This window comes from Amphibalanus amphitrite, unplaced genomic scaffold, assembly GCF_019059575.1.
Source record: "Amphibalanus amphitrite isolate SeventyFive unplaced genomic scaffold, NRLGWU_Aamphi_draft 000606F_arrow, whole genome shotgun sequence".
Classification (NCBI taxonomy): domain Eukaryota; kingdom Metazoa; phylum Arthropoda; class Thecostraca; order Balanomorpha; family Balanidae; genus Amphibalanus; species Amphibalanus amphitrite.
In genome coordinates, this window is record NW_024882100.1 from 116,933 (window position 1) to 144,635 (window position 27,703).

General features: G+C 51.5%; 3 protein-coding genes across 4 annotated transcripts in view; 1 reads left to right on the forward strand and 2 right to left on the reverse strand.

Annotated features, from left to right (window-relative positions):
• The first annotated feature begins 4,329 nt into the window (after nt 1-4,329).
• Nucleotides 4,330-27,641, forward strand: LOC122394691. The gene is made up of 24 exons (XM_043391727.1): nt 4,330-4,448; nt 4,668-4,781; nt 4,975-5,093; nt 5,542-5,790; nt 5,990-6,073; nt 6,304-6,422; nt 6,670-6,889; nt 7,242-7,442; nt 7,773-7,979; nt 8,227-8,374; nt 8,779-8,999; nt 9,345-9,542; nt 9,978-10,190; nt 10,451-10,585; nt 10,847-11,023; nt 11,489-11,943; nt 12,234-12,365; nt 12,615-12,736; nt 13,033-13,250; nt 13,529-13,664; nt 15,369-15,503; nt 17,415-17,512; nt 22,572-22,776; nt 26,743-27,641. Exons 5-23 carry the CDS (start codon nt 6,050-6,052, stop codon nt 22,680-22,682), a joined length of 3,270 nt encoding a protein of 1,089 aa, XP_043247662.1. The 5' UTR covers nt 4,330-4,448; nt 4,668-4,781; nt 4,975-5,093; nt 5,542-5,790; nt 5,990-6,049; the 3' UTR covers nt 22,683-22,776; nt 26,743-27,641.
• Nucleotides 18,650-21,690, reverse strand: LOC122394692 (carboxylesterase 1E-like). Its single transcript, XM_043391728.1, has 2 exons — nt 19,865-21,690; nt 18,650-19,528 (listed from the first exon to the last, which is right to left on the reverse strand). The coding sequence occupies exons 1-2, from the start codon at nt 21,585-21,587 to the stop codon at nt 19,410-19,412; spliced, it is 1,842 nt and encodes a 613-aa protein (XP_043247663.1). The 5' UTR covers nt 21,588-21,690; the 3' UTR covers nt 18,650-19,409.
• LOC122394688 (adenylate cyclase type 9-like) overlaps nt 23,540-27,703 on the reverse strand; it is a 59,788-nt gene continuing 55,624 nt past the window's right edge. For both annotated transcript variants that reach the window (XM_043391721.1, XM_043391722.1), the window contains one exon: nt 23,540-25,454. In XM_043391721.1, the coding sequence (XP_043247656.1) occupies nt 23,872-25,454 (1,583 nt within the window). In that variant the 3' untranslated portion in view covers nt 23,540-23,871. The remainder of the gene's footprint in view (nt 25,455-27,703) is intronic.

The following is a 27,703-nucleotide window of genomic DNA, read 5'->3' on the forward strand; positions in this document are numbered from 1 at the left end:
GTTGCGTTTTGCCGTTTGAAGAGTAGGTGTTACTTGGCACGCACTGGCATAATTGTTGCTGTGGTGTCGTCTTACATGGTCTTACATGCCCGAACAAATCAAGAAGCATTAGGCATATGACAGCAAACGGAAATTAACGAATGTTTTTCGCAATTATCCTTGAATCCCGGTTGAATCCACGATTGACAACATGTTAGGCTACAGCGCGCATTGCGTGCTTCAATTAAACAGCACGCACAAGGAAAACGGCAGACTGCTGTTGAGAAAACATTGTCCGGTATTTTATGCGTTTCTGTGAGGCCTGCAGCGAGACCAGAAGTTACAGTCGTGTTGGATTAGGCATATATTTTTGAAATTTTGATATACACTTTCTTTGTTTGGTTGGTTTAGGCCCTTTCGGTCTGACAGGACTAGAGATGTCAATCGGATACCAACTTTTTGGTATTCCGATACCAAACCAATACCAACTTGGTATTTGGTATTTCAAGGCGAGTGCATTTGGTATTTTGTTGTTATTATGATTTCTCACTAATGTTAAAGAGGCTGAGAATTTGGTAAAAAGTTGGTATTTTCCTCATATTCCTAAGTCGGTTTGGTTTCGGTATTTTTCCATGGAAATTGTTGGTATGTATGTATGTATTGACACCAAAAGCCTTCGACATATGGCGTGGCGATTACCCGGCTACGGGTGTGCTCCCTTGGGAGCAGCGGTGCCGCTCCAAGGGAGCAACCCGCATGAGATAAAGTTGCCTGTCCAGTCCGGAGCGAGGGCTGCGATATGGAGGAGAAGGATTTGAAGTCCTGAGGATTAAAACGACGGACGGGTGCGCTATACACGAATGTGTCTCCTTTCTACCGTATCTGCGCATTTCTACTGTATTCTGCGTTGACTCTGGCTCGATTCCCGCTGATGTTCGTATTTTCAGGCCGGTATGCGGGCCATCCACCAGGCGGCGCTGGAGGGCCACGGTCCGGTGATCGCCGCTCTGATACAGAACGGCGAACTGGTCGACACCACCTGTCGGGTAAGATGTAGCGTTTTTATTTTCTACCGTGAGATGATATTCAAAACTACCTGATGTAACTATGATACCAGTAAAACGCCTTTTGGGCGAAGAACGAGCGAGCGAGATAGTGAGCCCTGCACGTGCGGAAGGGTGAGAGAGTACTTCCAACGGGCTTGCGCAAAGCACCCTTCTAACCGGTCGCTAGCGGTGTACCAAATTTGAACGCAATCGGCCCAGCCGTTCCTGAGATCTGGAAGCGGCATTCTGCACGTGCGCACGTGCAAACGGGGTCCAAACTGACTTTTGCACGGCACCGTACTAACTGGTCCCCAACCGTGTACCAAATTTGAGCACAATCGGCGCAGCCGTTCTCGAGATCTGGAAACGCCCCCTGCACGTGCGCACGTGCAGTAGCACCCTAACCGCAACACATGGGAATGCATTGCCTGGTAGGTGCCTACCTATATGCCACGTTTCAGCGAAATCGCCCCAGTAATTACCGAGTTATTAAAATGGGAACAAATTTGACACCTCTTATTGTTGTATTTTGCACGTGCAATGGGGGTGACCCACATGCATCGAGAGTATCCTATTTTTGGTAGAAGGGATGCTGCTACCCTACAAAAATTATCGCAAGGCAATCGCCCAAGCGGCTGCTGAGATATGAGCGTCTCAAAATCACTACTTTTGCAAAACAGCTTGAACACCCTTGACTTTTCACGTGGCACGTGCCACGACGGTCACTGAAGTGTATCAAAAGTAGTCAATTACGGGGTAGAAGGGATGGGGCTACCCAACAAAAAAGACCGCAGGCCAATCGGTCCAGCGGTTGCTGAGATATAAGCCTCTCAAAAGCGTTACAGGCCGGGCCGGGCCGGGCCGCTCATACTGAGATTTTTCCGTTATATTGAAAAGACTCGCTTCGCTCGCTGCGCTCGCTCGCTCGTAATAAGATCGTACTAAGATCGTGCATCGTAATAGATGGTAATAGTAAGTAAGCTCGTACAAGACCGCAAGTGTCTTGTACCGTAGCAGCTAACACGCATTTGCGATCGTACTTAATATCTCTTCATTTCGTGTGTGTGGCTATCTGTAAAAGCGGACGGCTACCTCTGTGAATTACTGTGACAGTGTCATTCCGTTGTTCCCGCTGACAGGGAGGGCTCACGTCCCTCGACCTGGCTGCCGGGGCGGGTCAGACGGCCGCCGTGGAGGTGCTCCTAGGCCATGGTGCCCAGATGGAACGGAAAGGTATGTGCCTAGTTCAGAGGAGTAGGGGAGAGGAGGCCGTTGAAGTATGTATGTATGTATGTATGTATTGACACCAAAAGCCTTCCACATATGGCGTGGCGATTACGGCTTGGTCAGTGACAGTCCCACCAGCTAAATTGCAAATCTTTTTTCGTATTAATGAGCTCTGGGAATCAAATTGCTTCGTTATGTGTTGGGTGTAGTCACATTACTGCATCAATTGTTAAAAAAGGCAATAGTATGATGACCATTGGACAACTGCTCGATTTTTAGACTTCTCCTACATCACCGGTCATTGCCGTCGCAGCTTTGATGATGCCGCCTATCGCTGAGTGGTCGGTTTCAGAGCTGCTTCCCATTTGCCGACGCAATGGCTCCTCATGTCGCTGTAGAATAGTGAGTGTTAATCCGCACGTCGCAAGTACCCCTTTTCTGTCAATTTTGCGCTCCGGCTAGCCGCAGCTATTGCAGAGATGATCCAGAGATTCGCCAATCGTGACTTCTTTCATCACCAGAAATTGTAAATAAATGTTTAACTAAATGAAAAGAAACTACATGTCATTACAGGCTCAAGAATGGTCGACACGTCAAAGCACCCATTCGGGGCCGGACTCAGAACCATACCGTCTGTTGTTCCCGTTTTCTTACCGTCGGCCGACCTCTCCGAACGGGCAGTCTTAGAGAACTCCGTTTGCCTCATTTGTGTCCTGTACTGTTATTTACATTGTATGTGTTCGATACGTATATATGTGATGTGACTCGCGGCAAGCTGCCGACGTCCATCTCAGTCGCCAGAATGCTGCCATCTGGGCCCTCTTTGCTGTCGGCGAGAGTCGCACTGCGAGTGGCCTAACCTCGACCTCCACTGACCTCGGTCCCTGCCGACACCGGTGGGACGCCACGTCGGCCGCTGCAGATCCGGCTCTGATCCACCGCCGATCAGACTCGTGCCATACCTACCTCCGACTTGATTCTCAGCAAGCCACCAGCGTCCGTCTCAGTCGCCCGTCACAGTCACCAGGATGCTGCAATCTGGGCTCTCGTTGCTGACGGCGCGAGTCGCTCTGCGAGTGGCCTAACCTCGACCTCCGCTGACCTCGGACCCTGCCGACGCCGGTGGGATGCCACGTCGGCCGCTGCAGATGATGACCCTGCTCTGAATTGACGCTCCACTGGTCGTGGATGCTGCCGGCCCCGCCTCAAGCGCCGGTGATGCTGCCGCCTGAATGCCGGACTGGGCGCCTGGCCTCGATGTGCGCGAAACAAGCCCAAGCCCCCGCCCCTATGACCCATCCGGGCCAACCCGGGACTGGCCCCTCCTGTGAGGGGCCGGTCGGCCGGCCGGGCGTGCGGAGCGCCGACCTAGACGGGTCGACGCTTCGCTCGCCCGGTCGGTGGTTAGGGGGCACCGTCCGGGGTTGCTTGCCGGGCGGTGCGGGCGGGGGCTGGCGGCCCGCCTGGAGCGCCGGGGAGGTAGCCATCAGATCTCCCCGGCTGGGGAAGCATCCCCCAGCTCTCCCCAGGGCCGTGGACGGCACCGTCCCGGCCTGGCCAGGTGGGCCGCCGATGGTGAGCAGTGGGGACAGTCGTTTGGGCGATCACACTGCCCCGGTGGTGGCGTGAGGGGGATGTGAGATTTCTCCTCAGCTGCATTCACTGTATGCACTGTGTGAATCTAATGGCAATGGCGTTGCTCTTACCTACAACCTACTTAACTACTAACACTGACTGACCACTCTAACAATACTAGCATGTACATATCCTAAATCCAACCCCCTTCCACGAGCAGCGCCATCTATCTATTAGAACTGCCATGTACGCCATCTGTTTTCTGTTCCATGGGCTGCTCTCACTCGCTTTCTTTGTACCTGTTCAAATATACCACCGGTGGGAACCGGAATGAATATAGGAATTCCACGAAAATTATCCGAACCGGTAGGTTCGCTCCGCTATTTAGCATTTACCCCACCCAGCCAGTTGGCTGAGTGCGCCTCTGCCGGTGTCAGCTGGCGGGTCCTCGCCCCAGGGCATATCGTTCAAGGCCGGCGGTCAGTCGGGGTCGGGCGCGAGCCCGACACGTGCTCTTTCTAGCATGGCGACGGTTAACGGGTTGGGATACTGACGGGTCAAGGAAGTTTGTTAAACTTTGTTGAAATACTATTTAATGTATATTTTCTCTTGCAAAAAATGGTAAGCACTGTGCTGTTTGCGTGTGTCCATCGGGATGTAATGTGTATGATCATTATTTTGCATCAAACGACATTAATATTGTTCTTTTCACTAGTGTGACGTGTGTTTCATTAGCGCATATCTCATTCAAAGATGAATCATGCACTCGATTATGATGAAGTCTATATGGCGTTGTGTTGCGTATTTCTCTAAAAGCTTATGTTTATCTCTCGCCGACAGGTGGTCCCGGCGATGAAACCCCTCTACATCTGGCAGCCGGCGGTGCGGCCGGTACGGAGAGTGTTCGGGCTCTGCTGAAGTCCGGGGCATCCGTCGACAGCACCGATCACCAGGGTAAGTGGATCTGATGTCGCGGTTATATTTGTTTTAGGCCGTGAAGTCGAATAATTGTGTAACTTCATCGAAAGTTTAACACATTTGTCCTCTTATGTTATTTCAATATTTCAATAAGGAGGTTGGAAAACGGTTTCCGAAAAGCAGTAATTCATTAACTACCCACCGTAGTTATATAGTGACGCTAGGTTAGTTGTTCTGTGTCGCTCGATCTCAGGTCGGCAGCCTCTGCACGTGGCGGCGGAGCGGGGTCACCTGGAGACGTGCCAGCTGCTGCTGGAGGAGGGGGCCGAGCCCGCCGTCCAGTGTCAGGTCAGGTGGTGTCGACTCTGGTCATATCAATGTTAGTGTGAGCGTGCTGATATATTCAGGTCCGGATATCTGACGAGTGATGGGATGGGTGTAATTTCGTGCATCGATGTCGGGTAACTGGCTCTTTGAGGAGATGTTTGATGGATGCATTAAGGATTGGTTTTGATGCGAGGACATGATAATCATGGCTGAAAAATGTCAATGGGCGTCGAACCATCATCGTGCAACCAATCATCGGACATTCATCATCGTATCTGGTTAACCATTAAGTACAATTGAAATGGTATACAATGAGAGCTTATCCGCTTGCATGTCTTTTATCCGCTTCCATGTCTTTTATCCGCTTCCATGCATGTCCGCTTCCATGGGAAATTATTTGTCGCTTATGCTTGGTTTTGACGGCTTTAAAACGTCCAATAGCACCTCGTTTGCTGATTATCTTCTCCAGACGGGCGACACTCCTCTCCACTTGGCCTGTACGGCCGGCCACCGTGACGTCATCACAGCCCTACTACGTCACGTCGCCGACTCGGAGACACGTCTGGAGCGTCTCCTCTGCGCCGAGAACGTCTCCGGTTTGACCCCGCTCCACTGCGCGGCCAGCCGGAGCGCGCAGGCCTGGAGTGGGGAGGAGGCGGGGGATATACTGGACCTCCTCTGTGTTAGCGGCGCCCGGCTGGACCATGTGACGTCACAGGTCAGTGACGTCATAGATTGGTGATGTCATTGTCTTCTGGTAAAATGTATGGGATGGGTGAAGTATAAGGCGTTTTGATCATGCCATTATGTCTTAATAAAACATTGTTCCTCATTCTGACCACGAATCTGGGCTTATTTAATTTCGCCGCAGCTGTGGTATACGGATTTCCTAATTGGTTTTGTATTTCGTATTTCAGAACCACGAGACGCCATTCCACTGTGTGGCCCGCAGCGGCAACGATCAGCTGTTGGAGAAGATGCTGGCACTGCTCAGGGACCAGGTGAGCAACTCAGCAGGAATTCACATCGTCTTCCTTCGTAGGCCGGTTTTATCATGTTCGTTGCTTGTGGCCTTCAGTGCCGCCAAAGAACGCTTAAGAGATATATTACTTATTAGCAGTCTAATAGGTGCGGCACTCGGCCGGTTAATGCGAGAAAACCAGTTTGAGGCTCGCAATATTAACTGTTGATGGCGATCTGAATTTTGCTGGCGCTGCCTTATTTTTGACAGGTGACCAGCATTGCCGCCGTGCTGAATCTCCAGACCGCCACTGGGGAGACGTGTTTGATGGTGGCGGCTCGCGAGGGTCACCAACAGACGGTCAAAACGCTAATGGACAATGGAGCCAGGTACGGGCTGTTTGATTTTACTCACCGTCATGGTTCGGTGTAGATTATTGAGTGAGAATCACATTACGACAGAATGAGAAGTTGATGATATCGGCATGAAAGTTCATGGTTCCTTACGGAAAACGACGACGTAAGGTACGCAAAATGCTTATTGCTTGTGCTGGTGTGAGCAAAACAGCTGATTAGCGATGTTCTTGCGTCTGATTCGTGAGACATTACCTCCAACCACTATCTCTCTCCCGCCCAGACTGGACGTTCTGGACTCGGTCGGCCGCACTGCCCTGCACCTGTCGGCGGCGGCCGGTCTCTCGGGCCTGTGTGAGACCCTGCTGGGCCGACCGGCTCTGCTGAACACCCGCTGCGCCGCCGGGTTCACGGCACTGCACCTGGCCGCGGCCGGAGGTTTCTCTGGTCTGGTGGAGTCGCTGGTACAGAGACACGGAGCGGCGGCCGATATCGCTGCGCAGGTCCGTCAGGGTGGTGGTGTATGAGGGAACTTGGGTTGCTGGTGGTATATTCAGCAGCTCAGAAGCTTGTTGGAGCTTTTGAAGTCTGCTGCACGTCTATTGCCGTGTTTTGGGTGCACCACAAGGCAAAAACGGTAAAATTTTGTGCAGTTTCAAGTAAGATGCATGGAATTTGTGCATGTTTCCCGTTTTTATACTGTGACTGCTTCAATAATGACTAAACATGGACTGAAGTGGTAGTGTCATTTTCTTTTACACGGATACCATTCAGGCATCATTTCTCGACCTGTAGTCCTCTTTCTCGACACCTTTTTCCCTTTCAACTCCCCTTTGCCCCCGCCCCCGCCCTCAGGACGGCCGCACCCCGCTGCACCTCTCCGCTGCGGCCGGTCACCTGGAGGTCTGCAGTACCCTGGTACAGGCCGGCAGCGACACCTCAGCTCGAGACGCGGCCGGACTGACCCCTGTGCTGCTGGCGGCGCGGTACGACCACGCTGAGGTGGTGAAACTGCTGCTCAAGTACAGCCCCGAGCTGCCAGACCTGGCCGATAAGGTGACGGAAGGATGGGTGGTGTGGAGGGTGGTACGCAAGGGTACTTGGGTTTTAGAGGCCTATGATTTCAATTAATTAGTTTGCGAACGTTGCGTGCGTGCGAGCTCATTGGTGCTGCATTTTTTTTTTGCACATGTAGTTTTTTCGGTGGGAGTCTGACTTTACGTTACGTTGCGTTACGTTTTCATGGCACGTTTTCAAAAACCTTCGCCCTTTGGTAGCGTAAATTTAACGGGTAATGATAATTTGAAGCGGGCGGGCTTATGAACAATCGTTTTGATATGCCATTACCTGTCTTGCAATTGTTCGAAGTATCTGTGTTCACTTCAGGATGGTAACACGTGCGCTCACGTGGCCGCTATGCACGGATCGGTGCACGTGATCCGCGAGCTGCTGCTCTTCAACTCCATCATGGTGACGTCATCTCGCAATATGAGGGATGACGCGACACCTCTCCACCTAGCGGCCGCGACGGGAAACGCTGAAGTGGTCAAAGTGCTGCTCGAAGCCGGCGCCAGCGCTTCTGATGAGGACAAAGTGCGTGATTCTGGTTTTTAGCTCGGAATTTTCCGAGTTGTTCTAATGTTTGTGTTATTCATTTCGTTGGGAGGGCGAGAAGTGCTGGACCATAGTAAGAGGTTCATTAGATTCGTGAAACCCGTGATGCTTTGAGATTCTTCCACATTTAGTTTGCTCGTGGGTAGCCCACATTTTCAAACATCGCTCTATTCCGCGTAGTCTCTTCTTACCTTTCCGTTGACCACGGCTCGCCTTTCCGTTCCAGCTGGGCCTCACCTGCGTCCATCTGGCTGTCCGTGGCGGCCACAGCGGCGTCCTGACCCAGCTCAGAGACTTGGGGGTCTCCATGGAGGCTGTCAGCAAAAAGACGAGCCTCGGACCGCTGCACATCGCCGCCTACGACGGAAATATAGGCGAGTAGACCGACGTGATTGGCTAGTGTGTCTTGCCATTGCTTCGCACAAAAACTAAATCAAAGCATCGAGGAATTGACAAGTTATTTATTTACACGCTACGCTTGGGGCTCCGGTCGTGTGGTACGCTTCTTTGCCACTAGATGGCATTAGTGGTCAGCGCCTGAATCTATGCTGTACCGCATGGCACCAATGCCATCGGTAACGCGGGGATGGTGGACGTAGTTAAAGTCATTGGAGTTTGTCGCACATTGGCGTGTTCTAACATGTGCGATGTTAGATATTTTCACCTCTTTGCTGTTCAAAAACTAGCGTCAAATTTATAATTCGACGAACTATCAGCCTACATTCTCCCCATGTATGTAGTGTCCCTCTCGCTTACATCACCCTCTCTCTCCCTTCAGACATGGTCTGGGAGCTGCTGCAGCACATCTCTCCCACCATTCCCTCGGAGCCGCCGTCGGATGAGACGGGGGACATCACTGCAGTGTTACCACCTGTAGTAGCGACCGAGAGTCAACTGACTCCCCTTCACCTGGCTGCACTGGCCGGACATGAGGATACGGCCCGGTTACTGCTCAACAGTGCAGGAGATGCGCCCGTCGACCCGGTCACAGAGCCGACGGTAGGGGAGGGGGCTAGGGAGGGATGGGGAATGGACAGGGGAATGACATCCTGTGGATTGGGTTTGTGTAGATTGGTGGATTTGTGGGGTTCGTTTGAAATAGTGGTGTAAACTCTTGACAGTCATCAGGTGCTTGCAATTATTACGATGGTGGCTGATCAATGTCATGGTGGTATTTGTGCCGATCAACTATATTACTTCAAGTTGACAGCAATTTATTGACACGTCACTCTAAGTCGCGTGTGCAACTGGCATGTGGGTGGCCACTGGCCACTGATCATCCGGCCCCCTCCCTGTCAGGAGGTCACACCTCTTCAACTCGCGTGTGCTTCCCCTCCCTCTCAGGAATACACGCCTCTCCAGCTCGCCTGTGTGGGCGGCCACTGCCCCGTCGTCACCCTACTGCTCAGCTGGCGCCCCAATCAGCTGACGGCGACCCAAGGTCACGGTCGCGGCCTGCTTCACCTGGCGGCGGGTCAAGGTCACCGTCAGCTGACGGAGCTTCTGCTCAGGGAGGGCGCGCGGCCGGAGACGACAGATGATGTGAGGAGACGGCGGCGGGGAAATTGGGTGGATTGGGTGGATGGGTGGATTTGAATTGGGTTGGGTGAGTCTGAACTCTGAGTGCCGGGTTTGTGGTCGGCGTTTGTTGTTGTGATGAGTAAAGCGTAAAAATTGTTTCAACATATTTCGATGAGCTCAGTTTCAGCCTTTTGGTGACTTGCTGGAAGGCTGAAGAAGAGATACTTTTCTGTAAAAACGGCTGCTGCATGTGGGTGATGCTCACCATTGCTTGAGTTGTATCATTTTACTCCCGCAAAAGCCTATCCATCATAACGCATCTCTTAACTCGCCTTTCTTTTTAACATTCCCGCATACTTCACCCATCCTCAGCTACAATCGCATACTTAACTGAGAAGGGAGGAAAAAGGAGGAGAACATAACCTCCACCCCCCCCCCCCCGCCTCGACACTTTAGGAGGGTCTGACGGCGCTGCACCTAGCCGCTCAGCGCGGTCACCTGACCACCGTCCAGCTCCTGGTCGACTCCGCCTCACCAGCGGACCCTGAGGAGAGGACAGAGCTCACCGACACACTGATCAGACTCGCCGTGGCCGGGGAGCATGGCGACGTGGCTGGGTATCTTGTGAAGAGAGGAGGCTTCTCGAATGGACTGTTCGCAGATAGGATGGTGAGTTGGTGGGTGTTCAGGATGCCTTGATGCAGCTTGAATCAGGATATTAGCTAATTGTGTAGTTGGGAATGTTGGTAAAGACTAGATTGATGTGGTGTATTTCCGCCCAGCAGTAACTAATATTTTAATTTAGATGACACAGGCCACAGAGCGTTTGACGGATGGCCAGAACTTAAAACATCTGTTGGATTGTTGGATGCTACACTTTTGGTGAGTGGGATATGACGTTTAGCTCTAGCTTCACCGTCCGTTCCCAGCTGATCCGCGGTCTGACGCTGATCGGCGCCAGGAGCCGACACCACCTGCTGGAGGACTTTATCCTCTCGTCGCCGGCACCCGTCTACACGGCGGCTAAACTGGCAGCCCTGCTGAGGGATGACCTCTGCAAACAGGTGGGTGAACTGATCACTTCTGCTAAATTATGGAATATTCCAGGTATTCATTGCTTGGGCTACGATGTTTTTATTTACGGAAATCGTAAATGTTCCATATGAGGTCAGTCATGGTTGTAGATTTACTCACCGTAAATGGCTTAGCAAGTGGAGCGTTTCTGTGCAGCATTTTCGAAGTGGATCAACAGACAACGTTAGTTAGTGAATGCGTTCCTCGCCTCGCATGCGGCGAAACACCGAGCCCCTGCCTTCGCTCCCCAGGACGAGGAGGAGACGGTATCCCGCGAGCTGCGAGACGCCGCAGCTCTCTGTCAGTCGATGACGGCCGAGCTCCTGGCGCTGGCCAGCTGTCGCAGCTCAGTGTCCGCCGTAGTGTCGGCCGTGGACCCGCAGCAGACGGAGCTTCTCGACCTGCTCATACAGCTGAGACACAAACAGGTAAACAGGTGCGGGGGAGCTGCTCATATATAACTGAGACACAAGCAGGTGCGGGGGAGCTGCTCATATAACTGAGACACAAACAGGTCCGGGTGGGGTGGGGCTGCTCATACAGCTGAGACACAAACAGATTCGGGGTGGGGCTGGTCATACAGCTGAGACACAAACAGGTCCGGGTGGGGGACCTCATAGATCTTGTGACCTCATATGACCGCGTTTCACCTTTCTGACCCTTCTGTGACCCTTGATGACACCTCCATGACCCTCGGTAACTTCTAAACCCCTCCCCCTGGCCAGCCAGGTGACCGCACACCCGTTGATCCGATCCCACCTCTGGGACGTCTGGCTGTAGGTTGTGACTTCCCTTCCCTTCCCCTCACCAGGTGATCGCGCACCCGGTGGTCCAGTCCCACCTCTGGGACGTCTGGCTGTGGGTTGTGACTTCCCTTCCCTTCCCCTCACCAGGTGATCGCCCACCCGGTGGTCCAGTCCCACCTCTGGGACGTCTGGCGCGGCGGCGGGCCGGCCTGGCCGCGGTGGCGCGCCGTCGCTCTACTGGCCGCTCTCCTGCTCTGCCCTCCTCTCTGGGCGCTCCTCTCTCTACCTGTCGGCCCGCGCTGCGGTCGTCTGCCGCTGGTGCGACTGGCTGCCCGCCTCACCTCCCACGCCCAGCTGTTGGTACTTCTGGCTCTTCTGGTGGCCACCGGACGTGGACGGTGGCCGCCGCTGGCCGGACCGCTGGAGGGGGCGCTGCTGCTCTGGATGGCTGGACTGATACTGGCTGAGCTGACGGCTGGGCGGGGAGGCGGTGGACTGAGGGTGCTGAGGCTGGCCCAGCTCTGCCTGGGTGTGGCTGCCCTGGCCGTCCACGGGGCGGCGCTGGTTTCGGCCGGGACGGAGATGGAGAGACGAGAGGCGGTGTGAGTAGTGACTGCGCCTGGGGGAGGGGTTAGGATTGACGGGAAGGTAATGCCAAAGAACATTGAAGATATTTGGGTCTCATAAATCGCAGATGGAACCGGGACTTGAAAGTCCGACGTTAAATCTCCATCATGAATGTATGTTTTGTATCGCTCCCTTTGTGCACTTTTAGCACATGCTGTTTCCTTCCGAGGTTGGGTAGTTTTTGATGTGTGAACATAATGTTTTTTGGAAATAATTTTGGGCATGAGTCGGTTCAGTATAGACTAAACGTCGCGTCTTGTTTCAGCTACATCCGTAACCAGATTTTGGCATTTGTGCTCCTGCTGGGCTGCGTGCAGTTGCTGGATTTTCTGACATTCCATCACATGTTCGGGCCATGGACCGTCACTCTGCGGGCTGTCGCCGCTGAACTTGGACGGTAAATTTAAAAAAAAAAAAACACACACATCCGGGTGGCAATGTTACACCTACGCTTACGCTTTGTGCCTCGTTGTTTCGAGTATTGTCATGTGCTTCCCTGTTCTTCCTATATTGGACCTCAGTATTATGGCTGCTTACTCTTTGTGTAAATTGTTGGCAATGACACAACTTTGCCACCGTATCAGTTGCGCTTGTTTTAGTATCTTACAGCGTCAGTACGATGCAATAAAACACCCTGCGTCCCCAGGTTCCTGCTGCTGCTCTGTCTGGTGGTGTGCGGCTTCAGCCTGCAGGTGACGACCGTCTTCACGCCGGTCCGGCCGATGCCGAGTGTGAGGAAACAGGACGGCATGGGCTACCCGCCCAGAGGTGAGCGCTGTCCAGTGCAGACCGCTACAACTGCTGTTTCCTGAAATATTCCATACCTTAGTATGTCGAAAAATAGCTGGTAGCATTGTTTACGATAAGCTCTCTAATCCCGCTTCTCCTTTTCGCTTTTGTGCTCTTGGAGCCGAAATAACGTAATTGTCGCCAAGTGCAAGGCTTCTAGCTGGCAGGCTGCTCCAGTACGGTACCAGGTTTACGCATTTCTTCTCGAAAAGCGTATCTACGAGTATGAAATAAGCCATATCGCGTTATTGCTTTCTCCTGCCTTCATCCCGCAGACCTGCCGGAGCGCGGCGTGCTGAGCTCGCTGGAGATGATGCTGTTCTCTCTGGTGGGTCTGGCGGCCTCCTACGGCTCCCACCCGCCCCCCGTCACCCACCCAGCCTGGTCGGGCGCCCTGCTGAAGACCGTGATGGCTCTCTACCTGCTGGTGGCCAGCGTGGTGCTCACTGGGCTACTGGTGGCAATGATGACGGATTCGTGTCGACGCAGTCAGGTGAGGTGCTGGGTAGCGGTAATAGGAGGCGGGACAGAGGAGTGTGCGTAATGCAACGTAATTGAACCATTACCACTGCGCAATATAACTTGTCTTATGGTTTGTAACTGTAGCTAGAAAAAGAACAACGCAATAGTATAATGATATCAAAGTTCTACAAAGTATGTAAGAATCTTAAAAAGCACTCAGTTTCTTTCGTGTCATCAAGTACGCCATCGACGTTTATATATCCATTAGCTTCTCGCATTCAGTGAAACAGCCGCCCCTGTTTTTCACAGACGGATTCGGAGATTGAATGGAAGTTTGAGCTGGCCCAGTTGATCCGAGGTCTGAGCCGAAGCCGGGCCCCTCCGGCCCCTCTGAACCTCATCACCAAGCTGGTGGTGACGCTACACGCCTGCGTCAGGTTCAGAGGTGGGTCTGCTGATACCCGAAGATATTCAAGCAGATTTAACATTGAATTTGAATGCGGCTGTGATTTTCGTGCCCATATCGTAGCTGTCTTTTTCACTTAAACACGAGCGAACACCGAACGTTTGATGTTGGGTTTTATGAAATTCTACACGAAATGTATTGTGAGCTGCGCCTGCGTCATGCGTTGGGTTTATTCTACATTACGTTTGTTGTAGGTGTATTTGTAAGTACTGCGTTACTGGCAGTAAATAAAAGTAAATAAGGTTCGGTTTGATAGGTTTGTACTTGGTACTGTTCGGTTCGTGTATTTACTGCCTTCGTTCTTTCGCTGGGGACCGAGCGTAGAAAGGTACCTTTCAAGACCGTGATGATATCAAAGTTCTACAAAGTATGTAAGAATCTTAAAAAGCTCTCAGTTTCTTTCATGTTATCAAGTATGCCAACGACGGTTATATATCCATTGCCTTCTCACATTATTCACTGCAACAGCCGCCCCTGTTTTTATCACAGACGGATTCGGAGATTGAATGGATCAGGTATCAGGGTGTCCGGAAAGTCCTGGCGCTTCTTTTGGACGCCGTGTAACGCGCGCTGTGATTATTGGACATTCAGCCAATCATCACAGACATGACCCCTCGTTGATTGCTCAGCCAGGGGTCGTGTAAATATGACCTTGAAATCGTTTTCAGTTGGGTAGATGGGCGAAGATGCGCCTTGTCGCTGAATGCCTGCGCGCGGCGGCCGGGTGTGACTTGAACGAGGCGCGAGTTGCAGCGCGATGCGGCGTTTTTCGATGAATGGTTTAGCAGGTAAAGGTTTATTTCGACTCGGGAATTCCTTAGAAAATATCCTCAGACCGTTTCGAACGCGATATGGGAACGGAGCAGCATTTCAGCGCGGCAATCGAAGAAAGTGCGGGGGTCTGATGGACAAAAATGTCCCATCATCTTCGTCAATGTCGAATAAATGAATAACAGGCTGGCCCACGAGGGGTTCCTGGACAGCCACATCAACCCGAGGGTCAAGACGACATGCCCTAAAGGTCACTTCGCATTTCAACAGCACAGAGCACCCTCCAACAACGCCGCTGCCATTCAAGCTAAACTGACAGAGGAGCTTGCCGGGCCAGATCACCGTGGCGAAATGAGATTAGGCCGCCTTATTCTCCTAACCTGACCCGCTCGACTAAGGCGTGCTACGCGTTTTGTAGAACAGGATCTAGGCCATTTCTCACCCCAACCTGGAGTCGCTGAAGACTCGCATCATGACAGCATGGGAGGACCTGGAAATGCCCCGCATCGTCAAAACCCGCAGGCGCTTCCTCCCCTACGTCGAGGCCGTCGTCGGCGCCGACGGTGGTTACATTGAATGAGCACGTAGCGGAAGCATGTGGCTTGGTGTCCCTGGTCATTGTTTTGATCCATTGATTAGTATCTATGAACCAATGGCATTTGTTTTAGAAAATGTTGAAAAGCGCCAGAACTATCCGGACACCCTGTAATGTTATCGAATGTTTGTCATGCAATTCAACTACTGCATTTGATTAGGCGAATGTGATATTACGTAACTGTGTAATTTACTCATTCGTTTCAGTCCCCAACTTTGCTAATTGCTGAGTAGTTGAGTTGCTGGTAGTTGAGCGCGGGTAAACCCCTCAGGTATCTGCCTCTGCCAGTGACGCCCCCTGCCACCTGACCTTTTCAGGTCGCCTGTGGGACCCGGCAGCGCGACAGCAGCTCAGTACCGAGAGGCTGACGGAGCGGGCGCGCCGCCTGGGGCCGGCAGCCGCCTGGAGTGGTAGGCTGCGCCGCTCGGCAGCCGCCGACGGCGCCGGAACAGGCGAGTTGGGTCGATTGGACCGGGGTGCTGTGCTAGGCTTTGGACTCGTTATATATGTGATGGTAGATATATTGGACTGGTATGTAGTAAAGCAGTGTCCTGAAATTGATTTTTCGGAGAGTGTGATTGAAGCCGCGAGGACGTCGCTATTTCAAAAGGACGTCGATATCGGTGCGGAGCCTAAGCCACTGAAGCCCTTACCTAAATCTCTTAAAATTAGCGATTTTCACTGGCAATATTGACTAATACCACCTCAAGGCACCTCAAATGATCATATATAGACACAAAGTAATGCCAGTTTACCCCTAGTAAAATACAAAATTCAAGCATTCACCACAAACACCAAAACAACACTTTGAAGATGTCTAGTTCTTGTCCATGATCGTACATAACAGTCAACAACAAATATGCTTCAACAAAAATCAGCCTAAGAGCCAGCGGCTATCACTAAATATTGACGTCATAAGAGGGATATCATATCGAGCAAGAGGACTGATGTAAAAAAACAGACGTCCAAACAAAAGAGGTGGAAAACAGCTCGGAAAATTAATTTCCATAGCTTCCTGTTATGAAATTCAATTAAGAAAACTCCAAGGTGGACGCTGAATTTTTCTTGGCTGGAAAAAATGTGAAATCATTGTGCACTTTTCAGTTTTGTACCGACGTCGATTAAATGGGAATAACAAGGTCAATCGACGTCCCCAACATTGCGTGTATTTTTAAGCCAAGGACGACATACTTGAATTAATACTGTTGAAATTCGGTAGCTTTATTTTAATTCAAACAGATAAACATTAAACTTTTTACCCAACCACTATCAACATATGCAAAATTAACTACTTTTGAAGGGCATGTTCAAGGGGCAGCGCTAACCCGTTACTGTGACCTTCTGAGGGGAAAAAATAATTAAATATGTTACAGTAATTTGATACAAAAGGTATGTTGCGTGCTTATAGATAAATGTCCAAGCAATATATTCGCATGATTAATTTTTATCTATACACTGCACAGTTACTAAAACTGAAAAGTGGAAAACGACGTCCTCAGATCCCTCTATTCCGACATCTTTTCTCCTTCATATGGCAGCATTACCTTCACATGGTAAAGGAAAAAACTTATCCATATCTGACGCACAGAAAACAAAAATAAAATAAAACCGCGTTGTTTACTGTTGCGGCAGGCAGTTGGCCAGGAAAGGGGAGTGAGTGTAAGAGTGAGTTTTTGAGGACTTAGGATATATTTATTGTCATTTTGCATAGCCGTGTTTTTAGGCTACAGAGGTGATATTTCTTTGTTAGTTTGCTTTTGGTGTTCGATATACCTATCGACTTTTATCTGTCAGCGACGTCGTTTGGCTTTCCGGGACGTCACAAAGAGAATCTGTTAGGTGTGGGTTTCCACCCAAATTCACGAAAATCAGGACACTGTAGTAAAGAGTCGGATAGGTATGTAGTAAAGAGCCAGTAGCCTACGAATATATTCAAGAAACAATTTTTTGTACCTAATTGTTTCTTGAATATATTCGTAGGCTAGTAACTGGCTCTTTACTACATATGTAATGGTACTCTGGGTGAGGGGCTCAAATTGAAATAGCGTAAATGAGATAAGGCGAGAGAGGGAGGATGAGGTCAGGAAGATGCGAGGCTATTGAAGTCCACTGATGATATTTTTGAGCGCTGTAACAGTCAAAACCGATAATCTTTTACACGTTTCCGTATTGGTTGATCTTTCGAAGTACATAGCGGTTTTGTTAGGCTTGCAACATATGCAGAGTTATATGCATTAGTGATTTTTACAATTTCCCGCAGTTAGCGACCCACCCGCTGTTCTCGCGCCCAAAGTCGCCTACCGCACGGCTTTGGGTCCTCTGTCGACATTTGTATGACCTTCCGGTGACCTCTGTGACCTCAGACCGTGACCGGGCGACCCTGGTGGTTCAGCCGTCGGTGACAGCGGCTCCTTCTCTGAGCGGCGGACGGAGACTCGAGGACGTGGTAGACTGGTCCCAGGTGAGGGGGGTAGCGGCTCAGACCGTCCAGTGAAGGGGGTCATGTTGTGGTGGCTACATTGATTATTTCTTATTTATCGTGTAGATTGTTTTTCGCTGGCACACCTCGATTTTTCCGTTTTTTATTTTTTATTTTTTAAGGTATGTGGTTCTTACTCATACCATACCAGGTAACTATAACTAATGTAACGTTAATTAACGTAACGTTTATTAAATACGTGTAGGCATTAAATAAGAACGCAGTTTATAATATGTGTTCGATGTTGGTTTTCCCAGATTTCATTAATTTGTACCTTGTTGGTTGGCAGTTTTCTTATTGTCATCGGCATTCTTAAATTTGTTACGGACAGAGGCCTGTTTCACTAACAAATAAAACTTGTATTTACAAAGAAAAAGTTTGAGTTTACAAGAAATATTTACCAACATTTGAGATTTGGATTTCACGAAACCTTTGAACATGAATTTTGAGTTTAAAATTTGCAAACTTTTTTACAAGGAAAAGTTTGCTAGAAAACATGGGAATCGCAAACTTTCTGTTTCACGAAGACCAGAAACTTGAAAGAAAACATCGTAATTACAAACCTGAAATTCCAGTGGTCCTGACGTTCGGAATTTTGATACTTTTTGTGCAATAATGCAAAACAGTCATATATTCAGAAAAACTATGCTTTGTTGAGTCGTTTCATGCTCAATTTTTACTTAGCACACACCCTAAGAAGCAAAATAATCGGTATTAAAATATCGTCATGTTTTGTCATTCGCGCGCCATAATTGCATTCAACAGTCTTCTGCTGTCAAATGTTTTGCGTGTTATTTTCTTTCAATAATAGGGCAATGTGAACTATCATTTATATCTTTTTCCAACAGCATCATTATTTACAATTTAATTAGGCAGCTTTTGACATGGTACTAGACAATATTTGATACAAAGAAGCAATATCTTTAACATGCTATAGTTCTTGATTAAAAACATTTTTACTGTTTACAAGTTTATTTGCAAACATTTTCTTATCGGAGGTGCCACTGGCGATGAAGCTTAGTGAAATCGGTTTTTACGTAGTTGGTAAAAATACTTATGAATTGTAAACTACAAACATTTGTAAATACAAGTTTTTAGTGAAACAGGCCTCAGGTTGCCATGGTGTCAATAAAATAACGTTTATGTATTTTACGAACAATACAGCTACGGCTGTCATACGCCAGCTTCTGTTCATAGTACGCCCACTTCAGTTCTTGTGCCTTTAGTGATGCGTGATATAAGGCGGTCCTGACGATAGATTATCAAATAATTCTTCTAGTTTCCACGGCTGCAAGCTCCCGTTGCTGCCAATTGCCAATTATGACATGCCGACGTGGAGCGAGCTGATACCTTCACGGTTCCTGGCTGTAAATTGACACTAAACAATTATATAAGAGCGCCATATACGAGGAATAGACCCTGCCACGTAGGAACAGAGAGCAGCTAAAGGCTTATAGGCCGTCGAATTGGCTGGTTCAATGCATCCCCGAGTTCCTATGTTTGTGGGATTAAAGCTTTGCCCTGGGATCAATAACCTCAGTTTGCAGACAATATGGAAACGGGAGGTCATTATGGTTCACTGACAGTTTCTGATCCCATCATATTTCCATAATCCTAACCAGTTTGAGTTTCATCGGACCCGGTTTTTCGCTTCAAGACACCGCGATTCTGTCCCGTCATCGTGACTGTACCTGTACGATTCTCCCGAACAGCCTTCGAAACTAATAATGACGGACGGTGGCGGTGCAGTTGGCTTCCATTGTCCAGGGACGATGACTCGGCGCGTTCCGCCGCCCCGAGCGCCGAGTTCGTCGCCTCACGGGGCCGGTTTCAGAGTGGCGTGGGGACGTGAGAGAGCTCCCGTCATCGAATGATGTGCTCAGAGGAGTAGCTCCATGGCGGGGCACGGGTGGCCGCTGGTTTCCAGGCAGTCCGACCCGGACGTAGACGTGTGGGAGGCGGGCGGAGGCGCGCCGGCCGTGCCTGACGAGCTCGCCTCTGTGGGAACACAGAGTCATGTAATCGAAAAATGCACGTGGTGAAATGGGTATGGAAGACGTTCACTAGGCGTGGCAATGTTGCAGCGGAACTGCAATGGAACTGCAATGGCAATGGAGCAGGCTTTCAGTTCCATCAATGATGAGTGCAAGGCCAGGGGTTTGTAAGTTATGAACTGAAAAATGCATAACATATTTGCAAAAATAGCATTAATTCAATCAAAAAATTTCTGATCATAGACTTCACTACGCTTTCCTTATTATGTTTCATAAACACTATTATTGTTATTTTAACGGAATTATTTTTCTCTTAACCTGCTCTCGACGAAATACATACCCTCACTGTAGCCTCCTGTTTCCGTCTGCGCCGCCTTCTCCGTCTCGCACTCGGTCTGCACGGCATGCCTCCATGGTTCGTTGATTGGTACCGTCTGCCAGAAGTTGACCCGTTCCTCAAACAGCCTCTCTCCTATCTCGGGCTGCGAGTTGAGCCTCATGTGGCGCTGACTGTCCTCGGTGAATATGGGCCAGTCGGGCATGGGTAGGACATCAGAGCTGGGCCGGCCGGTCCGCGCGAAGGAGGTCCAAAGGGTGGTCATGAAGCGAATCATGGTGTGCTCCGGCGTTCCCGGCTCCGCGAGGGGCCTCTTGTTGGTGCCGAAGATGTACAACAGCTCCTCGCCGTGGGTGGTGCCGAGGTCGGGCAGAGGTAGGCGCTCGAGCTCTGTGAGGCGCAGTCGGCCCTCACCGCGATGATCCATGATGTATTTGTAGACGGGGGCGTGGGCAGAGGCCAAGCGGATCTCCTCGGAAGTCGAGCTGACGAAGATGCGGTCAGAGAGGACTCTCGCGATGGTGGCCACACTGAAGTTGCCGTCAGAGGAGTAGAAGTCGATAATCTTGGCGAGCTCCTTGGTCATGTCTGCGCCGCAGTCGAGCGTGAACGGAGGGGCGAGTTGGGATAGCCCGGCCCAGGCCTGCGGCGCACCGGCTAGGAAGCCGTTTGTGAGCTTACGGTTCGTCATGATCAGTGGTACAAACGCGTAGCCTTCCTCCTCGGTGATGCCGTTCATCCACGGCACGAGGTTGAATTCGCCGGTCTCCAGAAGGACCCGGGGGTCCTTCGGAAGGAACGGCACCTCAGCTTCAGAGTCTACTCGAGGCTGGAAGGCATTCATGAAGGCTCTCAGCGTCAGGCTGCCATCCATGATGTCTTCTTCAGGCGCCTTCCTAATGCAGTCAACCATCATCGCCGGGTCATCGGTGGTGCAGTTGAGGAACTCGGCGAATTCTTTGGCGAGGTCGGACTTTTTCCCACTGGCAGCAAAGCTGGCGATTGCTGCACCCGACTCGCTGATGGCATGGTGGAACAGACCCTTACCTAGCGGACTGAGAACGAGCAGAGACACGCTGGCTCCGCCGGCCGACACGCCGAAGATGGTCACCTGTTGGGGGTCACCTCCGAACGCGGCGATGTTGTCCTGCACCCACTGCAGCAGCAGCACCTGGTCCAGCAAGCCAAAGTTGCCAGGAGCTGCCGCGTCGTGCGTCGTCAGGAAACCGAACACTCCGAGCCGGTAGTTGAAGGTGACTACCACAACATCCTCGTCCATCAGATACTCGGGACCGTGGGTCTCGGCATCGCCGTCACCGAAGAAGAACCCTCCTCCGTGGATGTAAACCATGACGGGAAGACCTCGCCGAGGCGAGTCGGCCTTACCAGGAAGCCATGGTGTGTAGATGTTGGCGAACAGACAGTCCTCCGAGCCTACCCGAGTGGCGTTCTTTCTGAAGTCGAACTGCGCGCACTGGCTGCCGTGCTCAGAGGCGTCGAGGATGTTTGCCCATGGTAGGTGACGCCTCGGAGGCTGGAACCGCAGCTCTCCAGTCGGCGGCTGGGCGTACGGCAGGCCCTTGAAGCTGTAGAAGACGTTGCCGTCAGCGCTGGTGGAGGTCAGACCTTCGACCTGTCCTTCAACAGTAGCGACAATCGGACGCGAGCTTTCTGACTCTCCATAGACAGCCGAGGCTAGAAGGACAGCACACAACACATACCACATGTTGTGGCTGATGGAATCGACCGAGCGGCGATGAATGCGGATCTCGTGCTCTAGGGAGTGCGTGACGCGCCGCCGACCGTCCGCCCTGGCCCCGGATCTACGCGAGACTGGCCGAGCCCGGCGAACCCGCCCGGTTTTATCTGAGCGGCCCGAGCCGAGAGCGGCTTTTAGAGGTGGCTCGGAGCCGCCCGGATGGATGAATGAAGTGTAATGTTGCGTGAGCTCAAGTGATAAGTTGTTTTGGTGACGACTGACTAGCTTTGTGTGTGTAACAAGAGAAGTTATCACTATTGCAAAAGGGTTTATCAAGCGTTCGTCATGATGTGACTTATGGATGTTCTAATGTGCCGGTATTTTATAGCATATACCTACCGCATATTTTGTGGCGATTTTATGCACCTACAGAAGTGCTTTCTTTGTCATGCCCTTGAAATGACTGGGCAATTAATTGCGGTATTGTACCACTAAGTCAAGTTTCATTCTTTCTGAGAATACTGCATTGAAGGTGTGTAATGTGTCATACTTTCGATTCTGGATTCCAGTAGTGAAAAGCCAGAGGCTTAACTTAAATGAAATTATTTGGTTTAGGTATTAAATGGTTTATCGGGAACTGATCGGCACTAAGTCGCCTTATAGTTATAATTGAACTCAAATAAACAGATTAAAAAAGGTTAACAAATCCGAGCTTGCTCGATACTTTGGTAATCTGATGTTTCATGTTATTTTCTCATCAAGGAATAGGTATTATCGTTTAGATGACTATCCAAACGATAATGGTTCTAGCTAAACGATAACCTATGCTCCGTTTAGGTTCCTGAGGTTCATAACACCTTTCACACCTTATCACAATTTTCCTTACTTTGCAGTCACCGCATGTTTTTGTAAAAAAATCCATTTCAGCTCGCCAGCTCCCCAACCCCTCGCCTCCCTACTCACAGACGGGCGCCACGTTCCGCCACCACTAATTACCCTCTCCACCGTCAGGTGTCAGCACTGTTCCTTCAGCGCCGGGGCCGGACCGCCGCTCGCCGCTGTTCGCCGGGTCTGGGCGACTCAGACCCCGGCGACATCCTACCAACCACCGACGGACCCTAGACACACTAACGCCCACTCGGACTCCAAGAGAAGACCCCACAGGGTGATCGGGAAGGAACCCGCCTACCTGGAAAGGTCACCGCAATAAGACGCCGTAAGTGGACGTCGTACGGACGAGACGGGCGACTTTTTTGCTCGGTAGTCCATTAGCGGAATTCGCCGGCGAGCAGGGCGCCCAGTTCCTGGTAGCCAGACGTAGTTAGTGTCTGACAAGGTGCTCCTGTAATGGTGTCGCTGACAAGACGCGAACGATGAGCAGAGTAGCTGTACGCGAGGGTAGTTGACCCGATGTGTGCAGAAGACGCGGGGCTTGGCCACGGTAGAAATGGAATGTTTGACTGAGAATGGCAAGGTAGTGTGGTGGTATTAAAATTCCTAACATTTACCATGTTGCTATAACCTTAACTAATTAACATCACTGACAACTTTACCGTAGTTCGAACTAAAGCTAATTTTAGCATAGCTAATAACGCCCACTTCTGCTCTGCGCTCGGCTGCATTTGTACCTAATACACTATTTCTGCACGCCCGCTGCTGGTTTCCGGGATGTGCTCAGCGGCGTTGGCTCCGCAGCGCGCGCGTTTCCCGGAGCGTGCTCCAGTCTCGTTCCTGTTCTCGGTGAGCTCAACAGGTGATCATTTCCGTCTCCCCCCCCCCTCCCCCGGAGCCGGCCCACCAGTATCAGATATTCCGCCGTCTCTCGGCCGGGCGCCTCCTTCCGTTCGACCGCGCTCAGGAATACATTGATGCGGCGCCGCGGCTCCCTGATTACTTCCGCCATCGGCACGGAAGTCTCCCCCTCCCCTCCTCACGAGCGGCTTCCCCTCCCCTGCTCCCCAGAGGAGATACAGGAGGAGTCACGGCGCACGCGGAACTTTATTGGCGGCGCCAACACATCTCACACATTTCCGTCACAGTTGGCGCGCGCGCGTCGGACGCTAGCGCGCTGCTCGGCAGTTGATAAGCTCTGTCCGGCGGCCCTTTTTGTAAATAGCGTGTTGGCCGCCGGCGCGGGCCGCTAGCTACCGGTCTAGACCCGGCGAATTCCATCAGCACGGGGACGGGCTCACACCCGCCGCGGCGCATCAGCCGCCTATGGAGAGAAGCGTAACGGTAAAAACATCACAGAGACAGCGCCCGGAGGCGCCGGAGGGTCGCGGGCGGGCGGGCGGCGAGGCCGGCCGGCCCTCTAGCTGACCGCGCTGCCGCCGCCGACCCGCGGCCCCTTCAGGTAGTAGGTCACCATGTGGTCCTTTCCTTTGACAAACACCTCACCGCGCCTCTCAAAATCGAAGCGCGGCGCGAGCAGCAGCGCGCACCGCTGCGTGGTCTGGATGCGGCCCGGCTCGCCGGTCGAGTCCATCCGACTGGCGATGTTGACCGTGTCGCCCCAGATGTCAAAGTACAGCTTGGTGGTGCCAATGACGCCCGAGGTGACGTCACCGATGTTGTAGCCAATGCGCAGCTCCAGCGCGAACTCGAAGAGCGACACGTTGAAGGCCGCTACGGCCTTCTGCAGGTCCATGGCAAATTCCATCAGCTCAAACAGATGCTGGTCGGGCCGCGCCGTGTCGCGCCGCAGACTCGGGTTCAGCCCTGACGCGGCCATGTAAGTACTACCAATCGTCTTGATCTTCTCGACGCTGGTGTACTTATGCAGAAGATCATCCATATCTCCAATGATCTCGTTGAGCACGCGTAAGTACTCCTTGCCCCCGTGGTACGTCTCATCGTAGAGATCGTTGAAGTTGATGATGCTGGCGAAGAGGACGCCCACGTCCCGATGGTTCTCCGAATACTTGGCTTTGGTCTTGAGCACGTCTGCCACATGTTCAGGAATGATGTTATGCAGTAGACCGTCTGCCTGCTGCTTTAGGCGTTGGACTTCGGCTTTATCACGCGCGGCGATCATATTCACGCAGAACCCGAGCCGGTAGCTGATCTCGAACTCCCGGTTGAGGATGGCCACCAGAGCGACGAGCGCGGCCATGGCTGCTGAGAGGTCTGCAGTCGGCAGGAGACGCTGGTCGTCGCCGCATCGACACGCCGAGAAGCCGACCAGCAGGGCCATCGCCAGCGCGGCCACCGCCGCCAGGGCGCTCTTGAGCCAACAGTTGAGCTGCGTGAAGTTGCAGAAGTGGACCAGAGCGACCAGCATGGCCAGGAAGTAGTACTCTGCTCGCTCGCAGTCTCCCGACCAGGCGGCACACGACCATCCGGCGAACACAACCACCGCTGGCAGCGCGGCCAGGGAGCCACCGATCACATGGAACGGGTACCAGCCGGTCAGCCAGCAGTAGGCGCGGGCGAACGGCTCCCGCTCATCGCGAGACACGCCAGCCGCCAGTCGCCACCACATCACACCCTGAACCAGCGCCAACCAGGCTGCCAGGAGGGCCGTGACCGCGAACCAGCCGGCGGCGGGCCGCAGCGTGGCAGCTACCGCCACAGCCAGCACGACAAACACTATCGTGGCCACGACCGCATCCACTAGAGTGTTGTACTTGGGCAATGAGAGCGCGTTGGCGGCCGCGTGGTGTCGGCGCGCGTGCTGAAGCCGATACTGACGCTCAAAGTCGGCGTTCTTGTAGAAGAGCGTCAGCCGGTTGATGGGCGGGTTGATGAAGTAGTTGGACTTGTTGGACATCTGCTGGACGCAGCGGACCAGTTGTAGGTCGCTCAGTTTCCGCTGCATCAGCTGCTGTGCGAGGAGGTGTTCCGGTTCCTGCTGATCCAGGGCGTCAGCCTCGTCCAACACCCGCTGCATCATGTCTGTGGGCAGACAGGGAGAGGACACAGTCAGAGAGGGCAACTGATGGATAACCCTGATACTACGGGCCTTCAGGGGAGACGACACGGTCAGGGAGGGCAGCAAAGGGGTATGCACGGTAATACGGGTCACGGGACGCGGAGGTCAGGATAGAGCAACTGAGGAGCTGACCTGCTTCCACGGTTCATCAAAAGACGCGGATGTCAGAAGGAGAGCCGCTGTGAAGCTAGTCTGGTGTTACGGGTCATCGAGGGACACAAAGGTCAAAGGTGATACAGCAATCAGTTATGACGGCTGAGAGTTCATAATTCTATAGACAATAAAGGGATACACAGAGGCCGTTGGGGTACTACAAAGGGTTTGGCGAAATGACGTATTTCTGTGGACGGTATAAGGGATACACGGAGGCCTTTGGGGATAACACCTGATGAGTCGCATCCATCCTGTGGTCAGTAAAGGCAGACAGAGGCCAGGAATATCGTATAAGGGCTTGTCCAGATAGTGCAATAGGTGGCCGAGAGCGAGTCTCCGAGACCACCGCGGGCCACTGATGGGGGCGAGGTAAAAGTAGCATTCGGACAATCCGTGGCACGATGAAATAGAACACGGACAGTGAGAATAATCACCAATCAGCTCCCGAGTCGGGTGACGGAAGGACAGAAGTAACTCGTGGAGTGGCCGAGCTGCCGAACGCCGCCGGGACCTAGCGGGAACGGTAAGTCCGAACTGCGCTGTCGCTGTAATGTAGTGTGATCCGACCAGCGCTCAGTAGTTTCTAGAAGGTTAGCCATTAGAAGCGTTAGTCGTAGCGAGTCAGCAGAGCATCACGCCATCTAAAACTCGCACAACCGCACGCCTTGGATGTCTGTAGTATGAAATGCATGTCGCACTCTCGACACCCGATCGCCGACCCTTAGGACGCTTCATCTCAGCTTTTATATAATCTTGGACTTACATAATATTTAATTGGGATACAATCGCTTTCTGCGATGTTCTGCCTGACTTGAAAAATATCTACAGACACAGGCCATATGAGATTCTGATTGTCCTTACGCCGTAGCAAGCTTTCAGTGTTGCAAAAAAGCATAAGTAGTTTAGCCAGCTTATTTTCGTTTGGAAAAGATGCTAGTTGCTACCGCACCTTGCGGGTTATTATTATTGGTTCTCGTGCGTAAAATTAGAGTGAAAACATGTTTCGTTTATTGACCAGTCGTTGTGACAAATATAACTTAAGAAATATGTGCATTGCATTGTATTTGTAAGTAGTAACCGTTCGTTTATTGGTTTCAGCCGAGAAGCACGACGCGGTTCAGGATCACCCGTCAACTCTGAACGTGGAACAAATCGAGATTCGAGTGCAAATTTAAGTCCAGTGAAGTCCGCCCTACTGAAGACCGAACACAACCAGACTACCTTAACGAATGTTAAGTGCTGTTCAGTACATATGTCGTGCATCATGTAGTCGGGTCTCGAAATCGAAATTGATCGGCAGGCTAGCCGCAGGCACAGGTCGAAGAGCGAAACTGTTTTTTAGGGTCTTGAGCGAAACCATGCTGTGATCTATATATGGCCTTGGCTGTGATACTGAATACCGCGATTTCAATCAACTTTGTCATGTGCAAGGAAAGAACTGTTCGTTTCTTAGAGACGGATGCTTTGGATTGGTTGGGCGCATTTGTGTTCGACAACTGTCCTCGCTTTGCAGTGTGATTTTATTAGAGGTGGAATACTGTCGTGTGTTGATAATGATGGATTAGGGCGCATAGCCAACCAGACCCGAGCGTCCGGCTTCGCTGTATTCGTGTCCATTTGCGATCCCGCGTCCCGTTCTTACGAGCAGTGAGTACCCAGGAGCACTGAGTACTCAGCAGGTATTGCCAGGGATGGTGGAAGACTTTGGGGTGGGACAGTTGGGTGGGTGGGATGTTGCTGTGGACAGTGCTTGATATCGTGGCTTGGTGTGAGATGCTCGAGTGACATATCGGCAGAATCAGAATTCAGAGGCCTTCTATGGCAAATATGAGAGTGACATCGTTTCTAAGCGGTATTCTGTCTGCGCTGCATGTGTTTGTTATCAATTTTAATTGCTATGTTACATTAGGATGTGCCTTGTCGATCAGTGGTTGTAGAGATAGGATCTTGAATTTTCGCAACCTACGTGTGGAAATATCATTAGTAAATAAAGCCTGTCGGGTGGGACTGTTTTGGAAGGTGGACATCACGCAAAGTAGGAAATTTCCAATAGCATTTT